This window comes from Rattus norvegicus, chromosome 19, assembly GCF_021556685.1.
Source record: "Rattus norvegicus strain SHRSP/BbbUtx chromosome 19, alternate assembly SHRSP_T2T, whole genome shotgun sequence".
Classification (NCBI taxonomy): Eukaryota; Metazoa; Chordata; class Mammalia; order Rodentia; family Muridae; genus Rattus; species Rattus norvegicus.
The window spans coordinates 42,174,333-42,200,550 of NC_141552.1; the positions used below are offsets into that span (position 1 = coordinate 42,174,333).

At 42.3% G+C, this 26,218-nt stretch overlaps 1 protein-coding gene across 5 annotated transcripts in view; it reads left to right on the forward strand.

Annotated features, from left to right (window-relative positions):
• Positions 1–18,176, forward strand: part of Usp38 (ubiquitin specific peptidase 38) — a 31,443-nt gene extending 13,267 nt beyond the window's left edge. For 2 of the 5 annotated variants that reach the window (NM_001107418.2, XM_087594525.1), the window contains 6 exon segments: positions 3,442–3,600; positions 5,892–6,085; positions 9,794–9,887; positions 11,809–11,915; positions 13,102–14,461; positions 16,949–18,176. In NM_001107418.2, coding sequence (NP_001100888.2) covers positions 3,442–3,600; positions 5,892–6,085; positions 9,794–9,887; positions 11,809–11,915; positions 13,102–14,461; positions 16,949–17,110 — 2,076 coding nt within the window. In that variant the 3' untranslated portion in view covers positions 17,111–18,176. 5 annotated transcript variants of the gene reach the window in all.
• Positions 18,177–26,218: the final 8,042 nt, after the last annotated feature.

The following is a 26,218-nucleotide window of genomic DNA, read 5'->3' on the forward strand; positions in this document are numbered from 1 at the left end:
AGGTTTGAAATTTGAAATTTTTGATCTAATTAAGTAAAGCCTGAAAATCAAGACCTAATACTGTGTGAATTCTCTGCAAAGCTCAACTGAAAATAGCCTGGAGATCCAGTCATGAAGCTCACATTTGGTGGCTAAGTTAGCCATGACTCCAAGTAACTCCACAGGGTTCTTTCTGTGTGGGGTAGGTGGGTGTGAGCAGTAACCTGGGAGGAGCAGCGTAGTCATCCATTACATTCTGTGTTTAGAGATCTGAGAGTAAACAGCAAGTTCTGACATTACAGGCTGCTTTTCATATACTCTTGTAAAAACCCATTTTAGACAGATCTGTGGTACATAGTTAAAGTGGAAAAAGAAAAAAATGCAAAATATTAATTAAATAAGTTATATGTATTTTTCTCAAGTAGTTTAATGAGTATTGTAGTAATTTCTAAATGCATTTAATTTCACATATTAAAAATACTTAATTTGGGGGCTAGACAGATAGCTCGGTGGTTAGGAGCACTTTTGAGCAACCCAGGCTCAGTTCACAATGCCACACTGTGACTCACAACCATCTAACTACAGTTCCCAGGGCTCTGACACCTTCTGATCTCCTTGGGTCTGCACCTATGTGTGCACATACATACAGGTAACACTAATACGCATAAAGCAGAATAAATATTTTTTAATCTAACTCAGAAGCATCTAGAAGGCATCATCAGCCTGCTTGTGCAGCAGTCTGTGCTGCTAGGAAGGATGGTGTCTGATGTCCATGTTGGAGATGTGAGTGCCCATTTACAGTGTGATAGATAGCAGACAAAACTGCAGCCTGCTCTAAAGACCGGCTCTTGACTGAAGAGCTTCGGAAGACTTGAAACTCTGAGTTCACTTTCAGAGTCCTTCTCTTTCATCTTCTCCCTTCACCTCTGAGAAAACAAAGTAATTTTGGATTTCAGACTAATTTAGCAATAAAGTGACAGATTTTAGCTTTATGAAATTGTCACTGAGATGTGTTAGAAATGTAGGACATTGTCAGTGATAGAGCACTTTTCCAAGAATGCTGGAGTCCCTGGGTTGTATCCTCAGGGTGAGGAGGAAGGAGGGAGGAAAGCAGACATGGTAGCAAAAGAACAAGCTCACTAGAATGTTCACACTCCAGGCAGCCACAGGTACTGAGGGAAGCTGATGAGAGCACAGCACAGTCCTAAGCCGACTGAGAAGGGATCAGTGGATCCTAGGGAGGCATGGATTTGTGCCTCAGCAGTTCAGAGCTTGGCTACTCTGCCAGTGGACCTGCGTAATGCCCAGCACACACACAGGGCTCACAGGTGACTGTCACTCCACTTCCAGGGAACCTGATGCCCTCTTCTGGTCTCTGTGAGCACATGCAGGCACATGGCTTACGTGCAGGGAAAATACTCAAGTACATAAAATTAAAAATTCAAGAGAGGGTGGGGATTGAGAGTAAGTAGAATGTTAATGTATGTGCATGAGTTAGCCAAGAGATTTTGATATTTATTTATATTTAATCATAAATTTAAATTGTGTGTTTTTTGTGCCTCCTCCTTTCCGGCCCCCAATTCTGGAACATGGACCTAGTGGCTGACGGTGTGGTACTATGCACACTGTTGTAGTGTGACCACATCAGTTAACTGTAATAGAATTGAGGTTTTAAAAGATGGCATAGAACAAACAGTGTGACTTAATGCATTGACACAGAATAAGTCCAGACAGTGTAGGACAGCAATCACTGGTAACTGGAGAATCTGACCACTGATTGGGGCCACAGTGGCAAGAAAGGGAGCTGATTGGACCAGTATTGGCTGCTCTTAGTACTGTTTGGTGAGACAACACTGATAGAATTGTGAATGCGGTTTATCAGAATGTGGAGCTACAAAGGTATTATGCATACAAAACCTGAGACACCTTTAGTTCAGAAGTATATATACATACACACACACACACACACACACACACACACACATACATACACACATATATACAGTATCAAATTATGATTAATAATTAGTTGAAAAAATATTCTATCTTGATATCAGCCACTTCTGTAAACTAGAATTTTCATTTTGGTTATGTCTTAAATCTTTGATTGTATAAGAGTTGGTATTTAGACTGATTTTAAGTGAAAGAGCATTACTGTACTGTTTACCAGTATTAAATATTTTTAAGATTTTTATCAATAATTAGCATTATTTTTTTGGAGTGGCTGTCTTGTTAATAAGGATTTGATCTATCTAAGGTATCATTCCTGTGCTTGTCAACCGATAAGACTGTTATTACCCGAACACAATTTTAGTAAATACTTAAGTTACTTCAGAAGACTTTTGAAGTATACATTGCTGTGTGCTTTTTTTAATTTTTCAGTCGGAAATCTTAAACTTAACACTAGATGGAGCTCTTTTGCTAATTCCCGTTGCGGGGAGAGATCACTGTTATTTTTGTGGGAGTGTTAACATTGTTCTGTTAACTAGTCTGGTTGGTTCTGGTGTAACTCCTAATAGAGCACTTGCCTGGCATACACAAGGGTAAGGCTTGAGCCATGGTACACAAAAGATGTTTTTTAAAAACCAATTTGTCGGGGTTGGGGATTTAGCTCAGTGGTAGAGCGCTTGCCTAGGAAGCGCAAGGCCCTGGGTTCGGTCCCCAGCTCCAAAAAAAAGAACCAAAAAAAAAAAAAAAAAAAAAACAATTGGTCTGTTCAATAGAATGACCGTAGCATTTTCACCTGAAAGTGTTTTAAATGCAGCAGTGACTGAAACTCCTACGTACGTTTCATTTGTGTTTTAGGTGCATTGTGCGCATACACACAGAGATCAAAAGACAGTTGACGGGAGTCAGTCCTCTGGATCAAACTCAGGTCCCTAGGGCTTAGTAGCAAGTACCTTACCTACTGAGGCATCTCCCTGACCCTTGTAAATCATTTTCTTTGACATCATTAAGTGTGTGTGGAAGTCAGAGGACAATTAGAGTGAGTTCTTCCACACTGTAGGTTCCAGAGGTTGAACCTGAGCTTGTTGGCTTGGTGGGAGACAGATGGTTTTTAGAGCTGAGCTGAAGGAGAAGCATATTGAATGCAATTACAGGAGCTGGGGACAGAGTTCGGGGGTTAAGAGTGCGTGCCAGAAACCCCCAGGTCAGTTCTCAGCACACACGTCTGTGCGGTTCAAACCACCTGTAAGTCCAGCTCCAGGGGAGCTCAACACCCACTTCTGTCCTCAGTGGGCACACATCCATACACTCAGACAGACACATACATACACACGTAAATAAAAGATACATTTGTAATGCAGTTGCAGTTATGTGACTTAAAAAATTAGATTTACCTTGCTAATTGAACAGTGTGTGACTTTAAGAAAAAAAAAAAAGACTAAACGCGCAGAAAAGTATGTCCTTCTTCTGTCAGCTTGTATGAATTAAGAATGCTTGTCTCTGTTTTCTCTTCAGATTGTCCCTCATATAGTTAACTTGGTTCACTCCTTCAGAAGTGATGGCCTGCCTTCCAGCACAGCCTTCTTAGTGCAGTTAACAGAGCTGGTTCACTGTATGATGTACCATTATTCTGGGTTTCCAGATCTCTATGAGCCTATTCTGGAGGCGGTGAAGGTATGTCGGCTTTGTGAGCTACACACAACATAAGGGACAAATTCGGTAAATATATTACATTACTGTAATGAGCTGTGTTTAAGGCGGTGGTTTCATTAGTGCCAGGGCATAATCTCTTATTTCCTATCACCATGCTAGATCAATAACCACATTTCTTAATTCTGTAGTGTCATCAAATAAAAGCTGTCACTTTAAATGTATGAGCTGTTAGAGAAATTGTCAGTGATGGAGTTCTGCATAAGATGCATACAGGCGTCAGTTCTGCATCAGTCTCAGAGGTGTGGACAATTAAACCTGTCCTCTTACAACCAAGGCAATGCTCAATTCCCTCCTTTTGATTGTTTTGTGTTGTACACTTTACGTATGTCTAAGTTTTTTAGAATTACTATTTAAATTATCTGTCACCTTGATTTTCAAATTCATAAAAGATAGGTTCTAAAAAGTGGTGAATATTTGTGTTGAGAAATGGATGATTGTGGGCTGGAGAGATGGCTCAGCCGTTAAAGGCTAGGCTCACAACCAAAAATATAAGAGAAATGGATGATTGCAAAAATCAGAACATAGCCAAACACTCGTAGAGCTGAGTCCAGTCGGGCTTAATCAGAAGTTGCTAGATATCAACGTAATCATTATATTGATGTAGCAAAAGCAATATACAGGCCTCATTGCCTCACTAATACACGTAAGATAAATTAAGAACAAGCTGGGTTTGCCTCCTCCCGACTAACTCAGACTGAGGACTACATCTGAATCACAAGGTTTTGGGCCTGTGTAAATGGTGCACAGAAGCGTTTGCCAGGGACTTGAGAGATTGTTACTGTCTCCCTCATTACCACCATGTCTGCTGACTAATAGTTTTCCATTTCCAGTACTCAGAAGCAAGGGGTTTACTCTTAGCCCAAGGAAAGTATTTTCAAGTAGCTGTCAGCAGCAAAATCAAACAAGACAAAAGCAGCTTAAAATGCCATTTCAAAGTGTTAGTCCTTTGTGGTGTAAACGTTAGATGGTGATCTTGATGACTTAGAGTTTCCATTGCTGGGAAGAGACACCACGATTACAGCAACTCTTCGAAAGGACAACATTCACTGGAGCTGGCTTACATACAGTTCAGAGGTTCAGTCCATTATCATCCTGGTGGGCAGCATGGCTGCATACAGGTAGACATGGTGCTTGAGAAGGAGCTTGGAGTTCTTCATCTGGATCAGCAGGTAGCAGGAAGAGAACTGGCTTGAGCATCTGAGACCTCAAACCCTACCCCTAGTGACACACCTATTCCACACCCCTACTAGCCCCACTCCCTATGGGCCAAGGGGGGCCATTTTCTTTCAGACCACCACACTTGATCTAGAAAGCCAATCATTTAAGCAAAAATTACTTTCCCAGCATTCCTTATTGCCCATTGCCCTGCTCAGGCATGAAATCATTTACACTTAGATTTTTATTTCGTTATTTCCTGCTTTACTAAGTAAGAGGAAGGTGTGTAGTAGTAATTTTCTAGATGGCAGCCATCACATTGAGTCTTACCTTTCACAGCCGGGTGATTCTGTAACCGCTCTTTTCATCACTGCTAAAAGCCAGCATTTATAAGGGCTGGGACTGGGTGCGCCAGAGTCATCATCTGTTTTAATCATAGGATTGGAATACAAGTGATTCACACACAACTTGAATTCCTGATTCCGTCAACTTTTAAAGTATTTTAAGACAAGCATCATATTTTATGCCTGTTATCTCTATACTTGGGATACTGAGGCAAGAGGATTACTGTGAGTTGATGGCCATCTTAGGCTATAGATTGAGTTTTTTGTCTCAAAAAATAAAAAAAAAAAAAAGCCCTTAACAAGATTCTGAGAGGCATTTGTCCCTGTTTCATTTTGTGGTTGCTGTGATAAAGTGACTAGGAGGAAGGGTACCTGTGCCTCACAGTCTGAGGGCGTCATGGTAACATGAGCAACTCTCAGCTGTAATGAGAAGGACCTATGCAGAGAAAGACTTGCAGCCCACACTCAGGGGAAGTCTCCCTCTAGGTGACTCCTCTCTAGAGACCCTCACACATCCCAAAGACTGTGCCTGTTTATACTGTCCTTGCTTTTAAGTGGACAGTTGAAATTAGCCATCACCCTGCCTGCCATGTGATGTTCTGAGGAACGGATTGAATGTTGTCTGTCATGTATAAAGTGAGTGAGAGCAAAGAGCACAAACGCCAGCAGGAAGACCACACTGTGTTGTTGGCTTGTTCAACCAAACTATCGCTTTCTCTTTACGTTTAAACTGTTGTTTTCTTCATGATCTAGGATTTTCCTAAGCCCACTGAAGAGAAGATTAAGTTGATTCTCAATCAAAGTGCCTGGACTTCTCAATCCAACGCTTTGGCATCTTGCTTGTCTAGACTTTCTGGAAAATCTGAAACTGGGAAAACTGGTCTTATTAACCTGGGAAACACGTGTTACATGAACAGTGTTTTACAAGCATTGTTTATGGCTACAGAGTAAGTTTAAATATGAACTTTCTGAGTTGAAGTAGGAATGCGTCCCTGCTGCGGAGGCAGGAGGAGGGGAGAATCATCCACCTACGTGTAAGCAGCATCAGTGTTCACATTGCCATCAGTTTCCTCAGTCAGAAAGGAACCTACTCTAATGCCTCGAAGGGTTGGGACACCATCATACAGACTCTGACCAATTTCATCGACATTGTATTTACAGTGCACTGTTTGATCTTTTTTTTTTTTTTTTTTTTTCCTTTTCTTTTTTTTTTTTCGGAGCTGGGGACCGAACCCAGGGCCTTGCGCTTGCTAGGCAAGCGCTCTACCACTGAGCTAAATCCCCAACCCCCACTGTTTGATCTTTAATCAGTAGGACTTTTGTAATGTAACCAAAAGTATTGACTGAACCTACTCCAAAGGGTTTGTGTGCCCTACAGTGTTCTACTGTCCCACTGTATTTTTAAATTCATATATTGTGACTTTTTGCTTTTAGGAAACCTAAGCTTTGTTTCCGTGCCAAGCTCTTGGTTCCTGAACAGATATGAGAAGAGGCATGCTCTTTTGCATTCCTGTGAATTTTTTTTCAAACTCGTTTTCTTTTGAATGTAGCAAACCTGAAATGGGTTCTTAGCACAGCCACTAGAGTGCCTTCCTCTAGTGTACCGCCTGCCCGTGCATGGCCCCCGCACCTCATGAAGCCAGGCTTGCCGTTGGGCATCTGTAGTCCCAGCACTTGGGATAGGGTCAGGAAGACGAAGAGTTCATTGTGATCCCTGTGTGCATGGTGTGTGTCTACATGAGAGGCTCTGTCTCAGAAGAAATTGTCCTTGAAGATACAAAATAATTGTCAACTTTTCCTTAAAAATAGTGTCAATTGAGCTGACCCAAAGATGGAAGGCGTTAGCACTTACACACTTCCTAGAGGAGTGGGCTGTCACGTGTGGGCTGTCACGTGTGGGCTGTCACGTGTGGGCTGTCACGTGTGGGCTGTCACGTGTGGGCTTGGTTTTAGTGCTCGGTTGTTTGTCCCAGACCATAAAACCCACCTATCTGGGGTTCCATTGAGTTTCGTTGGTTAGTTTGCATTTAATAACTTGTTAAATGGGTAAATGGGCACTCGTAGACACACGTGGTATTAAATATAAGGCTGAAGAGTCCAGAGGTCACCTTGCTAGCCATCAGGGAAAGTAGAGACCCAAAGCACTTGTAACTGCAAAGTGCTGTGGCCACCGATAATGATACCTCAGAACAAAAATCTCTTAGGAAATACATAAATTATTTTGCTCGGTTTAAAAAAAGAACTTGTAAAAACCGAGAAGCACACATTCTAAAAATGTCAGCTGTGTGCATTGTTTTAGATCTTTTTTGTACAGTTATCTAATACAAAACTGTTGCATATAATTAACACATGTTTACGTACATCTGGAAGGAACCCTGTTGAAATTGTTTTTGTCAGTCACCTGACATGGTGTTTATCTTTTTTCTTTAATTATGTTTGTTAGTGTTAAGGGGGGACATAATAAACGAGTGCTATGACACAGGTGTAGAAGCCAGAAGAAAAGTGTAGAGTCAGTTCTCTCCTTCTACCTTTACATGGGTTCCAGGACTAAAGCTCAGATCATCAGGCCCACGGGGTAAGCACCTTTCCCACCAAGCCATCGTGCCAGCCTCACGTTTCCTTACCCATACTTTTGGTAAATATCAGAGTGTTTTGCACATAGTTGACATTTCTCTAGCATGCACAGATGAGACTGTCCGTGACAAGGACATGCCAAATGATTTCCCCTTACACACTACAGGGATTGAGGGGAGTGCTAACCCGTGTGGACATTCCTCGATGCACAGGCTGATGTCAGGATAGCTTCCTCAGTCACTTCTTGACCTTCTGGCCCCTCATAGAGCCTGGAGCTCCTCTCTGTAGCTAGACTGGCTGGCTAGCAGGCTCCTAGAATCTACTTGTCTCTGCCCCACAGTATTGGGGTGACAGAGGAGAAGCACCTTACACAGCTTTCACATGAGTGCTGGAGACATGAGGGGACCCAATGGACCATCTCCCTAGCCCAAATCTGACCTTATATACTTTATATAGGACTATATCTGTGACTCTGCCTCTGCCTCTGACAGCACTTGATTCAATCAGTCAGTCTTGAACTTTTCACAATTTATTGAGTATTATTATTGTTTTCTTATTTTAGGAAAATAGGGTTTTACCCAGACTGGCCTCAAATTCACAATCCTCCTGCCACAGCGCTCTTTGTATTATAGACTACAGACCCACACCCAGACTCAACACGGTCAATGATTGTGTCCTTACTTGAACATTGCTGACCATTGGAGAAGTTTTCCCTCTTTACTGAGAGCACAACCAAGTAAATGAGCTATTTTCTTTCTGTGTTTCTCTGTTGACTTTTTGTTTGTTTCATATGATATAAATTAGGTATGTAATATTGTAGTACTCTTCCAACCATGTGACTCAAATTTATAGTGTTATATTTATATATTTTTTTGTTTTATATAGTCCCATCTTCAATTTTTGTATTGTCTAGATTTTAGACCCACAAAAAAAGTCCCTTTTTACTTTTGAGTGATTTTTTTTTTCAGATTTTAGCTATTCCTATATTGTTTTTTGAGATAGCTTGTATCTCTCATAGTGTTGGCCTGGAATTCACTCTGGTAGCCCAGACTAGCCTCAGACACATGTTTTCCCTCACCTCCTGAGTCCTGGATTACAGGTACGTGCTGCCACACCTGACCTGTAGCCCACTCCTTTTATTTCTGAGGAAGAGAAAGGAATTCAAGTGCTTCCTGAGGCTGCAGGATCCCCTAGAGCTGGAGTGAGCTGCCTGACGTGGGTGCTGGGACTATATGACATATTTTTACCTCGTCTATGCTGATATTTGCCTGAGTGTCTGTCCGTACCATACTTTAGTGCCTGGTGCTGTGGAAGCCACAAGAGGTTGCCAGAGCCACCAAAACCAGAGTTCCAGGTGCTTGTGAGTGTCTTATGGGTGCTGGGAGGTGAACTCAGGGCCTCTGCAAGAGCAGCCAGTGGTCTTAACCGCTGACCACCTCTCCAGCCCCACTCCTACTCTGTTTAGATCACCCTTTGTATGTTTTGATGGAAGAATATTTTTTACTTCTGAAATAATTAACATTAAGTTGGTTTTTATAAGTTAAAATTAATATTTAGCCAATTTATATTTGCTAACCCAGAAAATAAAACTATGATAGCATCTAGACCAGGCCATGTAGCAAGAGCCCATCCATTTATTGTCACTCTGCCTCCTTTGTAATGTAAGTCTACAGACAGACACTTGGTCAAAACATCAACATAGACAGACAACGAAAAACAGAAGTCGTATGGTGGCAGAGAGAAGGCTCAGAGTTTGGTTCCCAGCTCCCATGTCAGGCAGGTACTCCAGATCGAGGGGATCCTCCTACAGCCTCAGGAAGTACTTGAATTTCTTTCCCTTCCTCAGAGTTAAAAGGAGCGTGCTACGGGCCAGGTGTGGTGGCATATACCAGTAATGCAGCACTCAGGAGGTGAGGGGAAATCTGAGTACACACAAAGTGCAGTAGTAACTTTGTTAGGAAAGAGCTGTCCTGTAAGTCAGGGACCGCAGAGGATGACCCATTCTTAAACTAGCTTTCTTTAGCTTCACTTATAAAAAGTGTAGGAGTATAGAGATAACATTAGATTTTGTTCTTTTTCAGGTTCAGAAGACAAGTATTATCTTTAAATCTAAATGGGTGTAATTCCTTAATGAAAAAATTACAACATCTTTTTGCTTTTTTGGCTCATACACAAGTGAGTATTTATGTGTGTAATATGTACATATTAACTGCATGACTGTGTTCTTTAAACTACATAGCATAATGAATCGTTTTAACTGATAGAATTATATCTATCAGTTATAATTATATCTATATATATATTATAATTATATCTATCTATTATATACATGTCTTACCCAAGTAACAAACAGATCCACTTCCAAATGCTCAGGGACTCTTCCTGGACACCTAGAAGCCATGTCTCTTCTCCCTGCTTCCCTTCCCTGCAGAGGATTACTATGCTGACATATTGTTGTAAAACCTACTACACATGAAGTCTAGTTGATAAAGAATTTCCTTTCTGAAAAAAGAATTTTAAAGCTTGACTTAATGTCACACACCTGCCACTCCAGCTCTCAAAAAGCTGAGGCAGGACTCAGCAGTGACTTTAGGGTCTGTCTAGGCTATGTAGCAAGAGCCTGTCTCAAAAAGAGACAAAAAAGGAGGGAGGGAGGGAAAAGAAGTGACTGGTTGGGATTTTGTTTTGTTTCGTTGGTTTACAGAGACTAAATATATTGACATAATAATGAACACAAAGTAATTGTGGTCTAGGCTTTTTTTCTCCATTGTCCTTTTGTTTTGGTTTTGTTATGGCTTTGTTTTTCAAGACAAAGTTTCACTCTGTGGCCCTGGCTGTCCTGGAACTCACTCTGTAGACCTCAGACTCACAGACATCTGCCTGCCCCGCCTCCCAGGTGCTGGCGTTAAAGGCGTGGGCTCCACCACAGCTGGCCTGCCCTGTGTTCTTAGGTATTCTATTGTGATCACAGATCTCTTAAGCTTTTGAACTTAAAACTTTGTGGTATTCTTCTATATCCACAAGTTAATTCAGGGAAGTCGACTTGAGGTGGGGTCTATAGGTCCTCTAGGTAAATTCATTGAGCAGACATATTCAGAGGTTCTGTGTGTCATCCAGTGAGAATGAAGCAGGGATCCTGCTCCCGAGGACCCTCTAGCTAAGGCTTGAACATGCATAGAATTTACGTGTTGCTCATAAAGAGCATAAATCATTATTGTTCTGGTTCACTCTAATTGCCATTGTCTCAGTGCGATTGTCAGGAAATGAGAGTCTTTAGAGCTGGAATAAATTCTTACAAAGTGAAATGAAAAGAATGAGAGGGAGTTTGAGATGGCTGTGGTGGCTTAGAGTTGGTGATACACTCAGAGGATATGATTCACCTGGGGAAATATGTTAACAAATAAACATCAGGACCCAGGGACATGAAAACTGCCTCTTAGCCAGGTGTGGTGGCACACGTCTGTAGTGCCGGTGTTCCAGGGCTGGGCGCAGGAGGCTCAGACAGACGCACGTCTCAAGCCAGTCATAGTGCTACTAACACAGTATTAAACTGTACCCAAGAACAACAACAACAAAATGTTCCCACTCCACACATGTATAACTTATACCTGACAGAAGTTTTCAGCAAAGTAAGTATGCACGGTTCCTGTTGCACTACACAGCAGACACACACACACACACACACACACACACACACACACACGTCATTTACGTTCATTAATATCATTCTTACACTCTGGGAGGGGGGGTTGTTATTTGTCTTTTTCAAGAAACTTAGGGACGCAGAGCCATGAATGTCATGGGGGATAAAAGCGGACGCTGTGGCAGGAGTGTGAAATGTCTGAGTCCCAGTATAAGGTGTAAGCACCCTGTCTGCTTGGTTCCATGTCAGCAGCTCCCATGGCTTTTCAGGGATTCCACTTCTGTGCAGAATTCATTATGACTAATCTAATGGCTGCTTAATGTAAATGCTGCCTCTGCACTGTACCAGTGCCTGGCATATTTTGGTAAAAATGGAGTATGGGAGAAATCTTTATAGGCCCAGTCACTGGTTCGTACTGTAAGTCACTTTTGCATTTTCCTTTGCACAATCAAGAGGGAAGCATACGCACCTCGGATATTTTTTGAGGCTTCCAGACCTCCGTGGTTTACTCCCAGGTCACAACAGGATTGCTCTGAGTACCTCAGGTTTCTGCTGGACAGGTACAAACAGTTTAAAGTTTATTAAGTTGTCTTAGTACCTACTTTCCATAATTCTCATTTCAGACTTGATCTTTAAAGCGCCCCGTGTGGCTGTGTGTTTATAAGGTTGTGTTTGTTCTTAGTCTGCTGTTCGCTTTGGATGCTTTCTCTTTAGAGTACCTGTTACAAAAATATAGCAGCAGAGTTCCCAAGGGGCTGCCAAAACCTCACAAATCTGCCCAATCCCCTTTTAACTACATGTGTGGGAGCTCAGCTTTTCCTCACATATTTCATCTTGTAACAGCGGACCTCAGTAAGGAAGGATGCAGTGCAGGTACCGTGTCCAGCTGTCGTCTGTGGAGATACACGCTTGCAGTGACGTGTGGAGCGATGATGCTTGCTTAGAAATGCTGGAAATTAATTTGTAATGGATTCATTTTAGATATATTGTTTTATATATTTTATATAAATATCAATTTATTGTATGTATGTATGTATGTATGTATGTATGTATGTATGTTGTTGCTTTTCTATTGCTTGATAAAATACTACCATGGCCAGAAACAAGACAGAGGACAAAAGTTTGTTTTGGTTCACAGTTTCAGAGTATTTTAGTCTGTCATGGCAGAGAAGGCCTGGCAGCAGGAGTTTAAGACCAGCCTGGCAGTTGGGAAGCAGGGAGAGAATGGAAAGTGAGACCAGGCTATAAAATCTTCAAAGCCTGCCCTCAGCAGGCTTGAAGAGCCAAGACTTTAAGGACTTGGTATTTTATGATGTCTTTTTACCTCTTCATTAATAATAAGACCTACAGTACCTGTATACTTCTGCGTCCATTCCTTTCTCTAGTATGAACAACTAGTAAAGCTAGTCCTCCTTCCTTAGTGTAGTGTTGGTTTCTTGGTGCTAAGCTGCTGAGATGTCAAGCACAGGGAGCTGTGTGAGACAGAGCAGTAGAGCAGGGGTGTGTGTGTGTGTGTGTGTGTGTGTGTGTGTGTGTGTGTGTGTACGCTGTATGACAGTGCACAGGATGGGAGCTGAATGGAGAACAAGCATGCTCTTTAAGGCCTTTCCTACTAACTGTTCACACTCCTGAGTAAGGGAGGAGAAAACGACTATGAGCTTTGTACTTGGTTGAATTAACATGTTTGTATAATCTCGAACATAAATACCATTAATCTTGGCTATGTAATGATATACCCTCTTGCAGACTCCATGAAGAAGAAAAGATCTTACGAATTCAGTCCTCACATAAGCCTTCTGAAGGTCTGGGCTGTACTGAAACTTGTTTACAAGAAGTAACCAATAAGGTAGCTGTGCCCTCAGAGTCCCCTAGCACAGGTGGCAGTGAGAAGACTCTAATAGAGAAAATGTTTGGAGGGAAACTACGGACTCACATCTGCTGCCTGAACTGCAGGAGTACCTCACACAAAGTGGAAGCCTTCACAGATCTTTCGCTAGCCTTCTGTCCTAGCCCTTCTGTGGAAGACTCGTCTTTCCAAGACCCAGCTTCGCTACCCAGTGCACAAGATGATGGGCTAATGCAAACCAGTGTCACTGACGCAGAAGAAGAGCCAGTAGTTTGTAACCCAGCAGCAGCTGCCTTTGTTTGTGACTCAGTTGTGAATGAAAGACGATTGGGCAGTCCTCCTGTTGAGTTTCCCTGTGCCAAAAACTCTTCTGTCCCTGGGGAATCTGCAAAGATTCTTGTCAGTAAAGATGTACCTCAGAACCCAGGAGGTGAGAGCACAACTTCGGTGACTGACTTACTGAACTACTTTTTGGCTCCCGAGGTTCTGACTGGTGAGAACCAATATTACTGTGAGAGCTGTGCCTCTCTACAGAATGCAGAGAAGACTATGCAGATCACAGAGGAGCCTGAGTACCTTATCCTTACGCTCCTGAGATTCTCCTATGATCAGAAGTACCACGTGAGAAGAAAGATTTTAGACAATGTGTCACTGCCGCTGGTTTTGGAGTTGCCCGTTAAAAGGACTTCCCTCTCTTCCTTGTCGGAAGGTTGGTCTGCAGATGCTGACTTCACTGATGTTAATGAGAACCTAGCTAAAAAATTAAAACCTTCTGGGACTGAAGAAGCTTTCTGCCCCAAATTAGTGCCCTACCTATTAAGTTCTGTTGTTGTGCACTCTGGTGTGTCCTCTGAAAGTGGCCATTACTATTCTTATGCCAGAAACATCACAGGTACAGAGTCTTCCTACCAGATGCGCCCCCAGTCTGAAAGTCTGTCATTAACACCCTCCCAGAGTAGTTTATTAGGGGGAGAAAGCCCCAATACAGTCATTGAACAGGACTTGGAAAATAAGGAAATGTCACAAGAGTGGTTTTTATTTAATGACAGCAGGGTGACATTTACTTCATTTCAGTCAGTCCAGAAAATCACAAGTAGGTTTCCAAAAGACACAGCGTACGTGCTTTTCTACAAAAAGCAAAGCAGAACTAATGGTGTACGCAGTGACAATCCAGCCAGTGGCGTCTGGGTCAATGGAGAGCCACCACTACAGAAAGAGCTCATGGATGCCATAACAAAGGACAACAAACTGTATTTGCAGGTGAGTTGCAAGCACAGGTGTCGTTTCTGACAGACAGTATGGAACACAGTTAATCCAGCGCTCCAACTTTAAACCTGACACATTTTCCAGGGTACTGACGCCTAAGTCTGGATGTATAGATTTCCACTCATACATGTAGTATGAAATATTGCCAATTATTTGCAATATAGAAGACCCCTGGTTTTTTTGGGTTTTTTTTTGTTTTTGTTTTTGTTTGTTTTTTTTTTTCTTTTCTTTTTTTCGGAGCTGGGGATCGAACCCAGGGCCTTGCGCTTGCTAGGCAAGCGCTCTACCGCTGAGCTAAATCCCCAACCCCAAAGACTTTGTCTTTAATTACAAAGCTGTGCCTCAGTTGTTTATAACTGCAAATGGTGTCCTATTAGTACAAAGTATTATCAGATCATGCCGTACAGAAACGGGCTTAAAGGAATGTAAGTGTTCTGCTTCCTCAGTTCCTCCTGCCCCTCAGTTTCTCCTGCAGGGAAAAGAGCTATTTTTTTTTTGTTTGTTTGTTTTTTCTGTTTTTATTGTGGTGCTTAGGACAGCAGTGGAGGTCAGAGGCAACTGCAGAGCAATGGCTCTGTTAACTCAGACCCTTAGGCTTGCACAGCAAACACACTGAACCACCTCACCAAATACAGACTCTTTTGTCAGTATTCTAAGGAAAATGTATTGATCTGCAGATGAGCCAGATAAAGAGCTTAATGAATATGTAAAGGATGTTTGTTTTCTTCAAAGATTTACCACAGAGCCAAGGAATAAAGAATATTTGCTAAGGAAAAGCTATGGAGTAAAAGTTTCATATGACAGGGATTTATTATGAATAAGTTTTTCAAGAAACTATTTCCTTTGGAATTCAGATTTCAAATTTGTTTGGCTGTGTGTGTGTGTGTGTGTGTGTGTGTGTGTGTGTGTGTGTGTGTGTGTGTGTGTGTGTGTGTGAAATTTCTCAACTAGAGCCACTAGATGCTAGGTGTGGTGGTGCATGCCAGCAAAGTCAAGCAGGAAGGAACTGGAGACAGCAGTTGGATGCTGGCATATGACACATGAGGAGACCCTGCCCTCAAACAGGAAGGAGCTACAGTGACTTACAGACGAAATTGCAGGGCTATTCAAAGGCTTTTAAATTTACTGAATTATAACCTCCCCAAAGGATGAGACATGATACATTTTCCAGAGGAATGGCAATGTTCTAGAGTGTTACAAAAATTAAATTAGCTTTGCAAAATAATTAGAATTTTAGAACTAGACTGACTGACCATTAATACTTAGTGCAGATGGCTTCACACCCAGGTAAAGGAAGTCGGATGTGTCCAGTCATTACAGATGATAGTGTTTGAACACTGGGAAACTGCTTACTACAAGGCGCGGCACAGCCGTCCCTTCTGAAGTAAACAGATTATCAGTGTTCCGACGTTCACCAGATGAGGAGCTGTATCCATGGTGGAGCTGGCACGCACATTTTGTAGCTGCGGCTGTTCCTACTTGGAAGACAGTCCGAGTCCGCACATTACATGTGGCCGCGTGGTATTTGACTGCGAGCAGCCATTCCTTTCATGGTTGATTTAGGTCCAGCTTTGCACTCTGTGATTCTGCCTTTATTTATTCACAGTTGCCCTCTGTAAACTGATAATGATTTCTTTTTAAGCCTTTACACGTTTTGCAGTGTATGTGTGTGCATGCATGTTGTTCACATGTGGAAATGAGAGAAGTTTATGGGAGTCCGTTCTCCTACCATGTGGGCTTCAGACCGTCAGGCCGTCCGTCTCAGCTTCTCCGTAACTCATGGTGTTCTAAAGCAGAGCGTTAGTGTTTAGTGAGCACCTACGTTTACTCATAGGCAGACATCACTGATTCTCTGGGAAACTTTCTAGTAAACCATGGGGGAGAGGAGAGTTCTAAGTCCCCCTGTCCCACTATACAGAGACAGGCTTCATTTACTTACCGCTGTTCCTCGAGATCTGTCTGACTCATTAACCTACGGAAGCAGTAGAGGGAAAACTTTAGGCATTAGTGGTCATTTCTGACCTGTCGTATTCATACACTTCCAAAATGGATTATAGATGTTGAAATTCCTTTTGTACTAGACATTTCGCAGGAGTTGACCCTCTGTTGTAAAGTCTCTGTCACTGAGGAATTTGCCCTCTCTGCCTTGCTTTCTCCAAAGGTGACCATGTACTTCAGGGGGAGATAGCAAAGATAGATGTCAGGTTTTATTTTATTTTTGTTTAATTTCTTTCAAACAGGGTTTCTCTGTGTAGCCCTGGCTATCCTAGAACTCTGTGTTGATGAGACTGTCCTCAAAGAATGCCTGCCTCTGCCTCCCGCATCCTGGGATTAAAGACATGAGCCTGCCTGGATGTCAGAGTTTGAAATGAAGGTTGCTTGCTTGGTAGAGATGAGCACAGTTTGAAAAGAAGTGTGTATGTGCCACACTCATCTGTTTACTTGGCTAATTAGTTTCATAAACATTACTTTTAATTTTAGGAACAAGAATTGAATGCTCGAGCCCGGGCCCTACAAGCTGCGTCAGCGTCATGCTCCTTTCGGCCCAATGGATTTGACGACAATGACCCACCAGGAAGCTGTGGGCCGACGGGTGGAGGGGGCGGAGGAGGATTTAACGCAGTTGGCAGACTCGTCTTTTGACCCTGAGAGAACTGAAAATGCATCTGGTCACCAAACATCCGATACTGTGGCTGTTAAAATGTTAGGCTGTGACCTAGAGCATATCTAGCTTTTATTTTTCTTTTCATTAGACCCAAATACTTAAGAAAATACACTCAGTGGTTGTTTTTATTTTCTTGACAAAAATGCATCATGGAAAAAAAAAATCTACCTCTTAAACTTCCATTTGCATTTATGGTTAGACATGCTTGGCCAAAAGTGTTGAGAGGAAAAGGCATACCTGGTCTCTAATTAAGCTCATTAAATTTGGTAGAAGGATTGAAATGGTGTATTTTACTTGTACTGAACAAAATAATTCATTTTGCATTCTTATAAGAATTGATGCTAGATATATATCTTGTTTTAAGAAAAATGAAAGTCTTCGTTTCTGGCATAATTACCCCAATATTAAATTCAAGTCTCTGTGGAGTCGATACCACGCTCCGCCCCAGCTGCCAGTCTCTGGGCTGCTGTCCGTCTCCTCGGCATTGTGCTCCAGATTGAGGAACAAGTGTCATTTAAAGGATCATCTACACCACACATGGCAAGTGATTTACGGAAGGTGCATGATGCCGTAGGCAGTGTTTTTAACCCAACTCTGTAGTATTTCCAGTTGTCCAAGGACTTTAAAATCCTGTTTCAGGGAGGGCATCTCCTGTGTGTTTTAAAGGAGCTGAGTCCTGTATGTGCCTTGCAGTACTGTAATTCAAAAGTAGCTTTGGCTGCTGAAAGTTTTCTAAAACAAAATGTTAGGAAGTAATTTTGTGCTAACATTAAAATTATTTTTTAAAGGTATTAGATTTTTTCAGAAGTAAAATCTTGGTGGTCCTAAACTAGTAAATGTAATGGTAAATTTCTAACTCTTAGAAAAATTCAGAGGAAATGAAGCTAGTTTAAGTACAAAATCTTTGATTTGTTATTTAATCTTCACATTAAACATTGATAACATTTTTAGAGTTGTATATATGGGTTTTTTTCCCTTTAAGACACATGCCTTACACATAAAATATAATCTGCTTCATAAAATATTAAAATGTCACACCCCACATCCCTACCATCCTGTTTTGGTTTTCCTTTTTGGTCCTGGGGTGTTTGCTGTTTGGGAAGGAGGAAGAGGGAGAGAGGAGTGTGTGTGTGTGTGTGTGTGTGTGTGTGTGTGTGTGTGTGTGTGTGTGTGTGTGTGTAAGAGAGAGAGAGAGAGAGTGTGTGTGTTTTGTGGCAGGAAACTGGAAACATGTCAGTCCTCCTGGGACTTGATTATGTGGTACTCAAGCATTGTCCCAAAGATCCTTCTTCCTGGCCATTTTAGCATATCTCTAACCATGTATTGTTCTGAAGATCAGTCTCATATTTATTTTGAAAATACTGTAAGGAAATACTGGTCTTTGGTGACTTAAGGCTTATCTTTTTCCCAAGTGTCTGTGGCAGTGATTAAAACCAGCTCCTCATCTTTACCCTGCCCCCAGCCCTGACCTGTCTCCCGTTACCAGGGAGATTCTGAAAGCAGGCTGGTGTAGAGCTGGGAATGCATCACAGATGAATGAAGGCTGCCTTTCCCTGTGAGCGAATGAGCATGTGAGCTTCCACCCGTCCTGAGTTACCCTGCGTTCAGGTAGCCACGGGCAGAATGCTAACTTAGGACCAGATTGTGTCAGTCCTACCTAGCATCTGCTGAAATGGATAATTCATTCAACACTAGGATTGAATTAGGTTAAGGTGCTTCTAGAATATCCATAAAGGCAATAAGCCCCCAGTTTTACCTGTGACTATCAAATATTTTGTGCCAAACGTATTGAATTGCAAATGAGAAGGTTTAAATTTTAGTAATAATACTAGGAGTGTTCAAATTTTAGTTACTAACCAATACCAAAATTGAGGGCTTTCTTTTAAGATGACAAATGTAGCATGCTGATGGCTCGCAGGGTTGGATGTGTTTGGCAATGGAGCGAGCTTCATTGTGAAGCCCACCCAGGTGAACTGCTCTGCCCCTCACGCATGCGCTTGCTGCTGCCCTATTTATACACTGACACAAGGTGTCCTCTCCTCCTGTGCCGCCATGTTCTTCTTCCCATGCTTCTCACAGGGCTTGTTGATGTCTGTGTTAAAGGCTGACCAGAGGACCATTGTTATTTCTGTTCAGTTCAAGACAATCAGCTTGTTGAGATTGCCCATTGCTGCTAAAGAGAACATGCATTAGACTTCACTGTAACCAAAATGTGAAACCACACGTGTAAGTCTGTGCCTCTAAAAGATGTCTCTTGATACATTGCAAAAAGTTGGATGTTTTTCCATAAAAATAATATGCAAGGAAGAAGATATATATATAGGGCTAGCAAGCCCATCTAATATGTCCACTAGTCAGGGTGAAAATGTCCAACTCCTAACATTTACACAGCCCAGTGGAGGAGTGATCGGCTCATTCATCTCATGTGAATAGCCAGAAACTGTCTCCGACTTAAGATGCTGTCCGGGCTTTGGTAGAGACATAAGACTCCTCATTGTGTCTTAGAGGTACTGAGATCCTGTCAACAGTTTCAAGCAGCTTATTAAATCACATCTGTGAAGAAGAAAATGAGCCTTAAGTCTGAAAAAATGACTTCCATCTGTAATTTGGAGGACCAGCGAGGTAAGTCAGTGTGAAAGAGTGCTTGCCATGAACTTCACCCTCAGGAGCCACATGGTGGAAAGAGAGGACCAAGCCTGCTGGCCTCCACATACACGCCATGGCACAGGCAGACCCACCCACTTACATACGTGCACTCGAAAGAAAAGTGCGCAGTTTCCTTTGCTCATTTAACTGTTTTGTTATGATGGTATGATCTACAAAAATAGTTTCTTTTTACATACTAGCCCTCTAATGGTGTCCCACTATAAATGAGGCTTAGATGCTCTTTCTGTGCCCAGTACTATACTAAATAAAAAATAAATTTAAAAAAATGGTACAGCTTGTCCAGTTATCCGAAGTCACCACTTTATTTCTTTTGTTCAAGATGTGTATGTTACATAGTATATACTAGAGCACATTTCAAAAACAGTAATACTGTATGTAACGTCTTTTCTCAACGCTATTCTTTAGGGCTAGAGGTGTACAGTTCAGCTAGCAGAGTGCTGGGGTAGCATGCACAAATCCCTGGGTTTTATACCTGGCACCTACCCATAAGCCAGTCTTGGTGGCCCCTGTCTTTATTCTCAGGACTTGGGAGGTGTAAGCAAGAGAATAAGGAAGAAGTTCAAGTCATCGTCACCTACAGAGTAAGTTCAGGACCAGCCTGGGTCAAATAAGATCAGGTCTGAAACTCTGCGTTCGATATTTCACGGTTTATAATGTTTCGTTTCTATTGAGTTTGGATTTCTGAATCTGAGGTTCAGATACATACATACATACACACATACACGCACCCCTCCACATTGATTTGGGGGTATGAAAACATTGGCTTTCACTTTGTTTTCACATTGCACTCATGTTAAACTCACTTGGAAGCTGGGTGTACGGTCACACACCTTTAATCCCAGCCCTTAGGAGGCAAAGGCGGGTGGATCTCTGAGTTTGAAAGAAAAACTCCCAGGGAATGTAGCTAGGGAAATTTTCAAAGCAGATGCTGAAGTAGTATGTTTTAGAAGAATTGGTTACTGTTTTTGTTGATGGCAAACACAGAACAAGCACCATAAACACGAAAGGACTTGCTTTGACTCTGCTTGACAGTGTGGGGCCATGGGGAAGGGGAGGTGTGAGTGCAAATGACTCTGGAGGCAGAAGCTTGAGTCCACTTGCTCAGCTCTGAGGTCTGGGAAGCAGAGACAGAAAAATGCAAGTGGGGCCAGCCTCTAGACTTTAAGTGTTGTCCCAGCTCGGGCCCATTTCCTTCATCTAGACCCTGTAAAGGCTGCACAGCTTTCTGAAAGTGCCACCACCTAGGGACTAAGTCCCAAACACATGAGAACCTTACATCCAACCACAGATAGCATTGGACAGAAAACAACTTTGCTCAGATACTTGTTCTCCCTGAAAGAAAGGCCTTCAGGATGATGGGCAATGCTACCAGGTAGTGACTTAGTCCTGCACAAAGAGTGCTGGGATGCATTTGTGGCCACGCACTTGGTTTACAGGCTGTCCAGGAAAGGAGCACTTTAGAAAGTCCAAACCCTGAGCATGAGCAGCCTTTGGGGTGTGATCCTACCTCTGTTTCGTGTCAGGCCCACACCACACAGAAGTAGGAACATGAACCGAACCAGAAGCTAGCAAGCCACTACCCATTCCTTATGGTTTTAAAAGTCCACAATACTTTACATGAAAATATTGAACCTACTTAGACACTTTTAGAATTAGCTTACCATTAAAAAAGTTAAGCTAATCTGATATTGAGGGTAAGATGTTACCTTTAAGGAAGAAGTGGTGGGAGGCGTGGTCCCTGGAGTGTGTGGTGGTTGTATTTTATACCGGTTTCTTCATCTACTGGGTTCTTCCTATTGGTATGTAGAATATTAATGTGTGACTTCTGTACTCTCAAAAGGTTTGACGGTTGAAAGTTCTTTTGAGTCAAGCCTCCTAAGGTGTAAGACTAGAGGGAAGGAAGAATTTAAGACTTGGAGGCCGAGTCCAAAAAATCATGAGTTCAAGACCAGCCTGGGCTAATAACAAGCTCTTGTAAGGAGGAAAGGGAAGAAAGAAAAAGGAGGAAGTTCTGTCCCCAGTGAAGATAAGTTGTTTGCAATCTCTAAGCTGAGTATCCACTTAAATGTCAATTAGATAACGTGTCAGGCCCTTGGGTACACTAGCCACAATCTTAAGAGGATGTGGTTTCATGAGGCTCGTGGCTACCCACCAATAAAGAACTCAACTCTAGATGGTGGTGACAAATTAATCACCTTTTGTCATTTTGTATTTCCTTTACCATCTTGTTCACCATCAGGGCATTTAAATAATAATTTAAATTATCTATTTAGCTTAAATTATTTACATAATTGCATATTTAATTAATCAACATTTAATAATTAAATAAATATTTAAATACATAATTTAAGTTCTGTAATTATGAAATAGATGAAAATACTTAAGGAAAATACCCTGGGTACCTGCCTTTCAGGAAATGTCAAGTTTAATTTAGAGACCAGACCATATATGAGTTCCAACAGAGAAACAATATTGATGGCTTCGCTATGGCTAACACAGCAGACCAATAAACTTGCTTTTTAATGCTGCTGCTGCTGCTGCTGCTGCTGCTGCTGCTGCTGCTGCTGCTGCTGCTGCTGCTGCTGCTGTTGGCAGCTTATTTTCCGTCTTTCCCTGGCTATAATAAACGAAATAACTCACTACATGTGCTTGACCCCAAAAGAGCACCGTGTCTTCCTTGGAAGTTTACTTTTATTTCTTACTTTTGGGTCAGACTCTTTTCCCACTCCCTCCCGAGGACCCTAGTTTATTGAGATGAGCAGGAACAGAGGTGAGCATTTTTCAGGATGTTGCCTTGTGGTTTAGATGGTCTCAATATCAAAACGACAGCACATTCCAGGGCAGAGCTCTTTCGTTTTTCTAGCACAGAGTGTGCTTGACTAAGCCAGAACACATTTACAAACCATGCTCATGTTGTAATTTGACAAATTCTATTTCCAGAGAGCTCTATTTTCAGGTGTGAAAGACAAGCTTGACCTTAACTTGGTAAAGCCGGGAGCAGTCTGTTCTCAAGCCACGGTCCAGAGTTAATGGGGAAAATGTTGAAATATAGGCCCACAACATGGAAAATCAACTTGTCACCGGAATTGATGGTCTGCCTCCGTAGGCCTGTGCTGAGCAGTCTCCTTCCCTGCACATTCTGCCATCTTGCCTCCTACAACAGCAGAAGCAATCTCATAAGCAGATCAGCTAGTAGACAAAAGTGTGATGCTTTCCTCAGTATAACTAAAGTGAGCACAACAACAACAACAACAACAACAACAACAATAATAATAATAATAATAATAATAATAAACTTGCCTCTCCAGCCAGTGAAATGACTGTAAATAAAGGCATTTTCCACAAAGTCTGACAGCCCAAGTTCAATCGCTGGCACCTACATGGTGTGAGAGGAATACTAACTCTTGGAAGTTGTCCTCAGACCGTCACACTCACATCATGACATGACCTACACACACACATTAACTAGTCTAATACAGTTTTCAAGCTTGCCTGCCAGCTTGGACCATCTTCCCTTAAACCCCAACAAAATCACAAGAAAACATACTAAGCTAAGCTTAAGACTCTTTCTTTGGGAATTGTCTGGAATATTCTCCTTTGTCTTCATTGAGGATGCTGGCTGTTAATAATTAGGTCAGCTGCTGTCTGGAATAGTAATTGATTCTGCTTCCATTGGCATGTAATATTAAACCACCACAGTTAGGGGTTTACGAGTATAGTGCATGGAAGCGTGTGTTAAATATTAGTGACAAGATAGATCAATTATGATCTGGCCAGTTATCTTCCCAAATCAACCACTGAGTCACAGGGATGACTTTAACAGTCCCTACATCTGTTTTCCGGGCGACTTAGCATCACCTGCAGGGGTGATTTTGAAAAATGAAGAAGTGTGGTGTTTTTACAAAGAGGATCTCCACTGAACACTGTTAAATAATTTCTTTGCCTGGATAATGTTTATCCTTTGGGCTTTTAGTACTAGCAGAAGCAATTTTACAACTACATTAGCCAGCAGCCAGACAAAAGTGTATTACGTTTTTCACTTATAGCTAAGATGAACACCAGACTGATTGTGATGATGATGGTGGTGATGGTGATGATGATGATTTGATCATCTTTGGTAAGTTTGGTAATAATTTTCATGACTCGCATTAGAAATTTAACAGCTTATAAGCAAGGAGCGACATATATGCATACCCACATATATGTGAGCATTACTCTGAACTCTCTCTTGCCCCCTCACTTATCTTTAAGAGAGGTTTTGCTCTCGTTGATCCTGTTGTGATAGTGATTGGTTCTAGAGATGGGACCCAGAGCCCCCCGTGTGCAAGGCAAGCATCCTACCACTGAACTACACCCCTGATCGTCCTTAAAATGCAATCACTCTTACAGATAGGCCTCCTTACCTGCCTTACACTCCACATAAACACTCCACAGAGTAAGGAATCTGCCACAGGCTCTGCTAATGAAAACTTACTCTGTCTTCTGCTCCTTCATGGTGTGTGTGTGAAGTATCTCTTTCCAGAGACTGGGCTAACTCCTCAGAGGACTCTGTGCCTTCTCCCCATGCTTTTCAGTGCCCTCCTGAAAACAGCACTAGAGTCTGAAGATTCTCCTAAATAATCACGTGTGTGTGAAGGCCCATGTTCCTAGAGATGGGCCTCCTACCGTACAGAATCTCTAAAGACAAAAATCTGAGATCGGCTCTACATGCGTTAAAGACACTTAGGACATTATTACTACATGACAGAGGTGCATGGTAGGGAAACAGCAGACATGATGGTGTCTTATGGCCCCTGACTGGACTGAGAGTTGCCTAGAAAACTAATAAAGCATACTTCGGGGCATGACTGTGAGGATGTTTCCAGAAACAATTGGCATGTGATCAGTGAAGTGATGTGCAAGACTCATTCTGAAGACGGGTGGTAGAGTCTGGGGAACGGAACAAAAGCGAACAGCAGCGTGTTACTTACTTCCGTGTCTCTGGGAGTGGGGCATTAACCAACAAACAGCCACCCCATGGCTGTGTTAGTACTCAACACCTCACCCAGAAGATCAATATTGCTGCTTGCAGGGTCCCCGGTTGGGTAAGGCTAATGAAGAATCTTCACCTCCTGTAACTGTACTGCACCTCCAGCATTGTGGATGCTAGCCAACAGTGTGGAAGCTTCTAGGTCAACCCCAGCTCGCATCCTCTGGGCCGTGTATCCTGAGCATGGGATGTCTGCAGCACAAAGGGCGTATCATTCAGTTCTAGCAGGTGGCCAAGAACAGCGTCAATAGCCTCTGTTGTTCCGGCAGCCCCTGAGAGCGGCCGCAGTGGGCACCAGGCTTTTCACTAAGTCCGTGGCTTCTGGGAGCAGCATTGTCCTTCCATGCAGGCTACCTCCATGCAGACTTTTTTTTTTTAATTATGTTTTTTGTTAGCCTATAAAACCTTGTAGATCCTGGGTTTCAGTTGACCCTGCCCATGCTGTTCCCTTTCCCCAAGCTCTCTCTTCCGACCCTTGTTTCGCCAACCCTCCTGCTCCCCCTCCACTTCCTTCTCACTTGCTACACAAGTCTTTAAAATTTAAATTTTAGCTGATACATAAAGGCATGAAAAGCTTGCATATCAATGGGGTTCTGTGTGTATAAATTCAAGTACCTACCTACTTCATCCCAGAATTATTTTGAAACAATCTTAGGTACCATTTAGTCATTAAACATTTCTACTTCTGTTACTAGGAGGCTTGAGTCAGTTGTCCCCTATGTTCTTGGGTATTGAATACTTGGTTCCCAGTGAGTGGCTTTCTGAGGAGGCTACGACCTGTTGTCTTGCTGGAGTTAATGTGTCACTGGGGCTAGGGCTTGAGGTTCAGAAAAGACTTATAACATTGAGAGTTTGTTCTCTCTGCTTCCTGTTTGAGGTTTAAAGTGTGAACTCTCCCATGTTTCTGCTATAAGCAACAGTGAAGAGAAATTACCGATGAGATTACCCTGTGGGTAGAAGGAAAGATTTATTGGAGGTCAAACTGCCAAGGCCATTTTGGGGGAGGGGGTCAGAGAGAAGATCAAAATGTCAGAAAAGTAAGTAGATTTTATATATGGCAGCAGAGTGGGGATCTGAGCATTATGGGCTGTTCCAATCGACTGGGCAGCCTTGCCCAAGGTAATTGACCTTTGTGGGAAGGTTGAGAGAGGTTCTGAGGGATTAAGGGTGGTTCCTAGCAAACCCAGCTTTATATAGAATATCAATTTTTCTGTTGAACAGAAATCTGCCTTTTGGCTTGTTTATCTGGTCAAAGCCCCTCTGTTTACAACACTGCCACTAGGGGAGGGGGGGACTCTGTACCCTGCCACCACAGCAGGTATTTGCCGTACTTCCCCGCTGTGGTGATGGGGAAGGCCATAATAGACCCTTCCTTCTATAGTTACCTTGG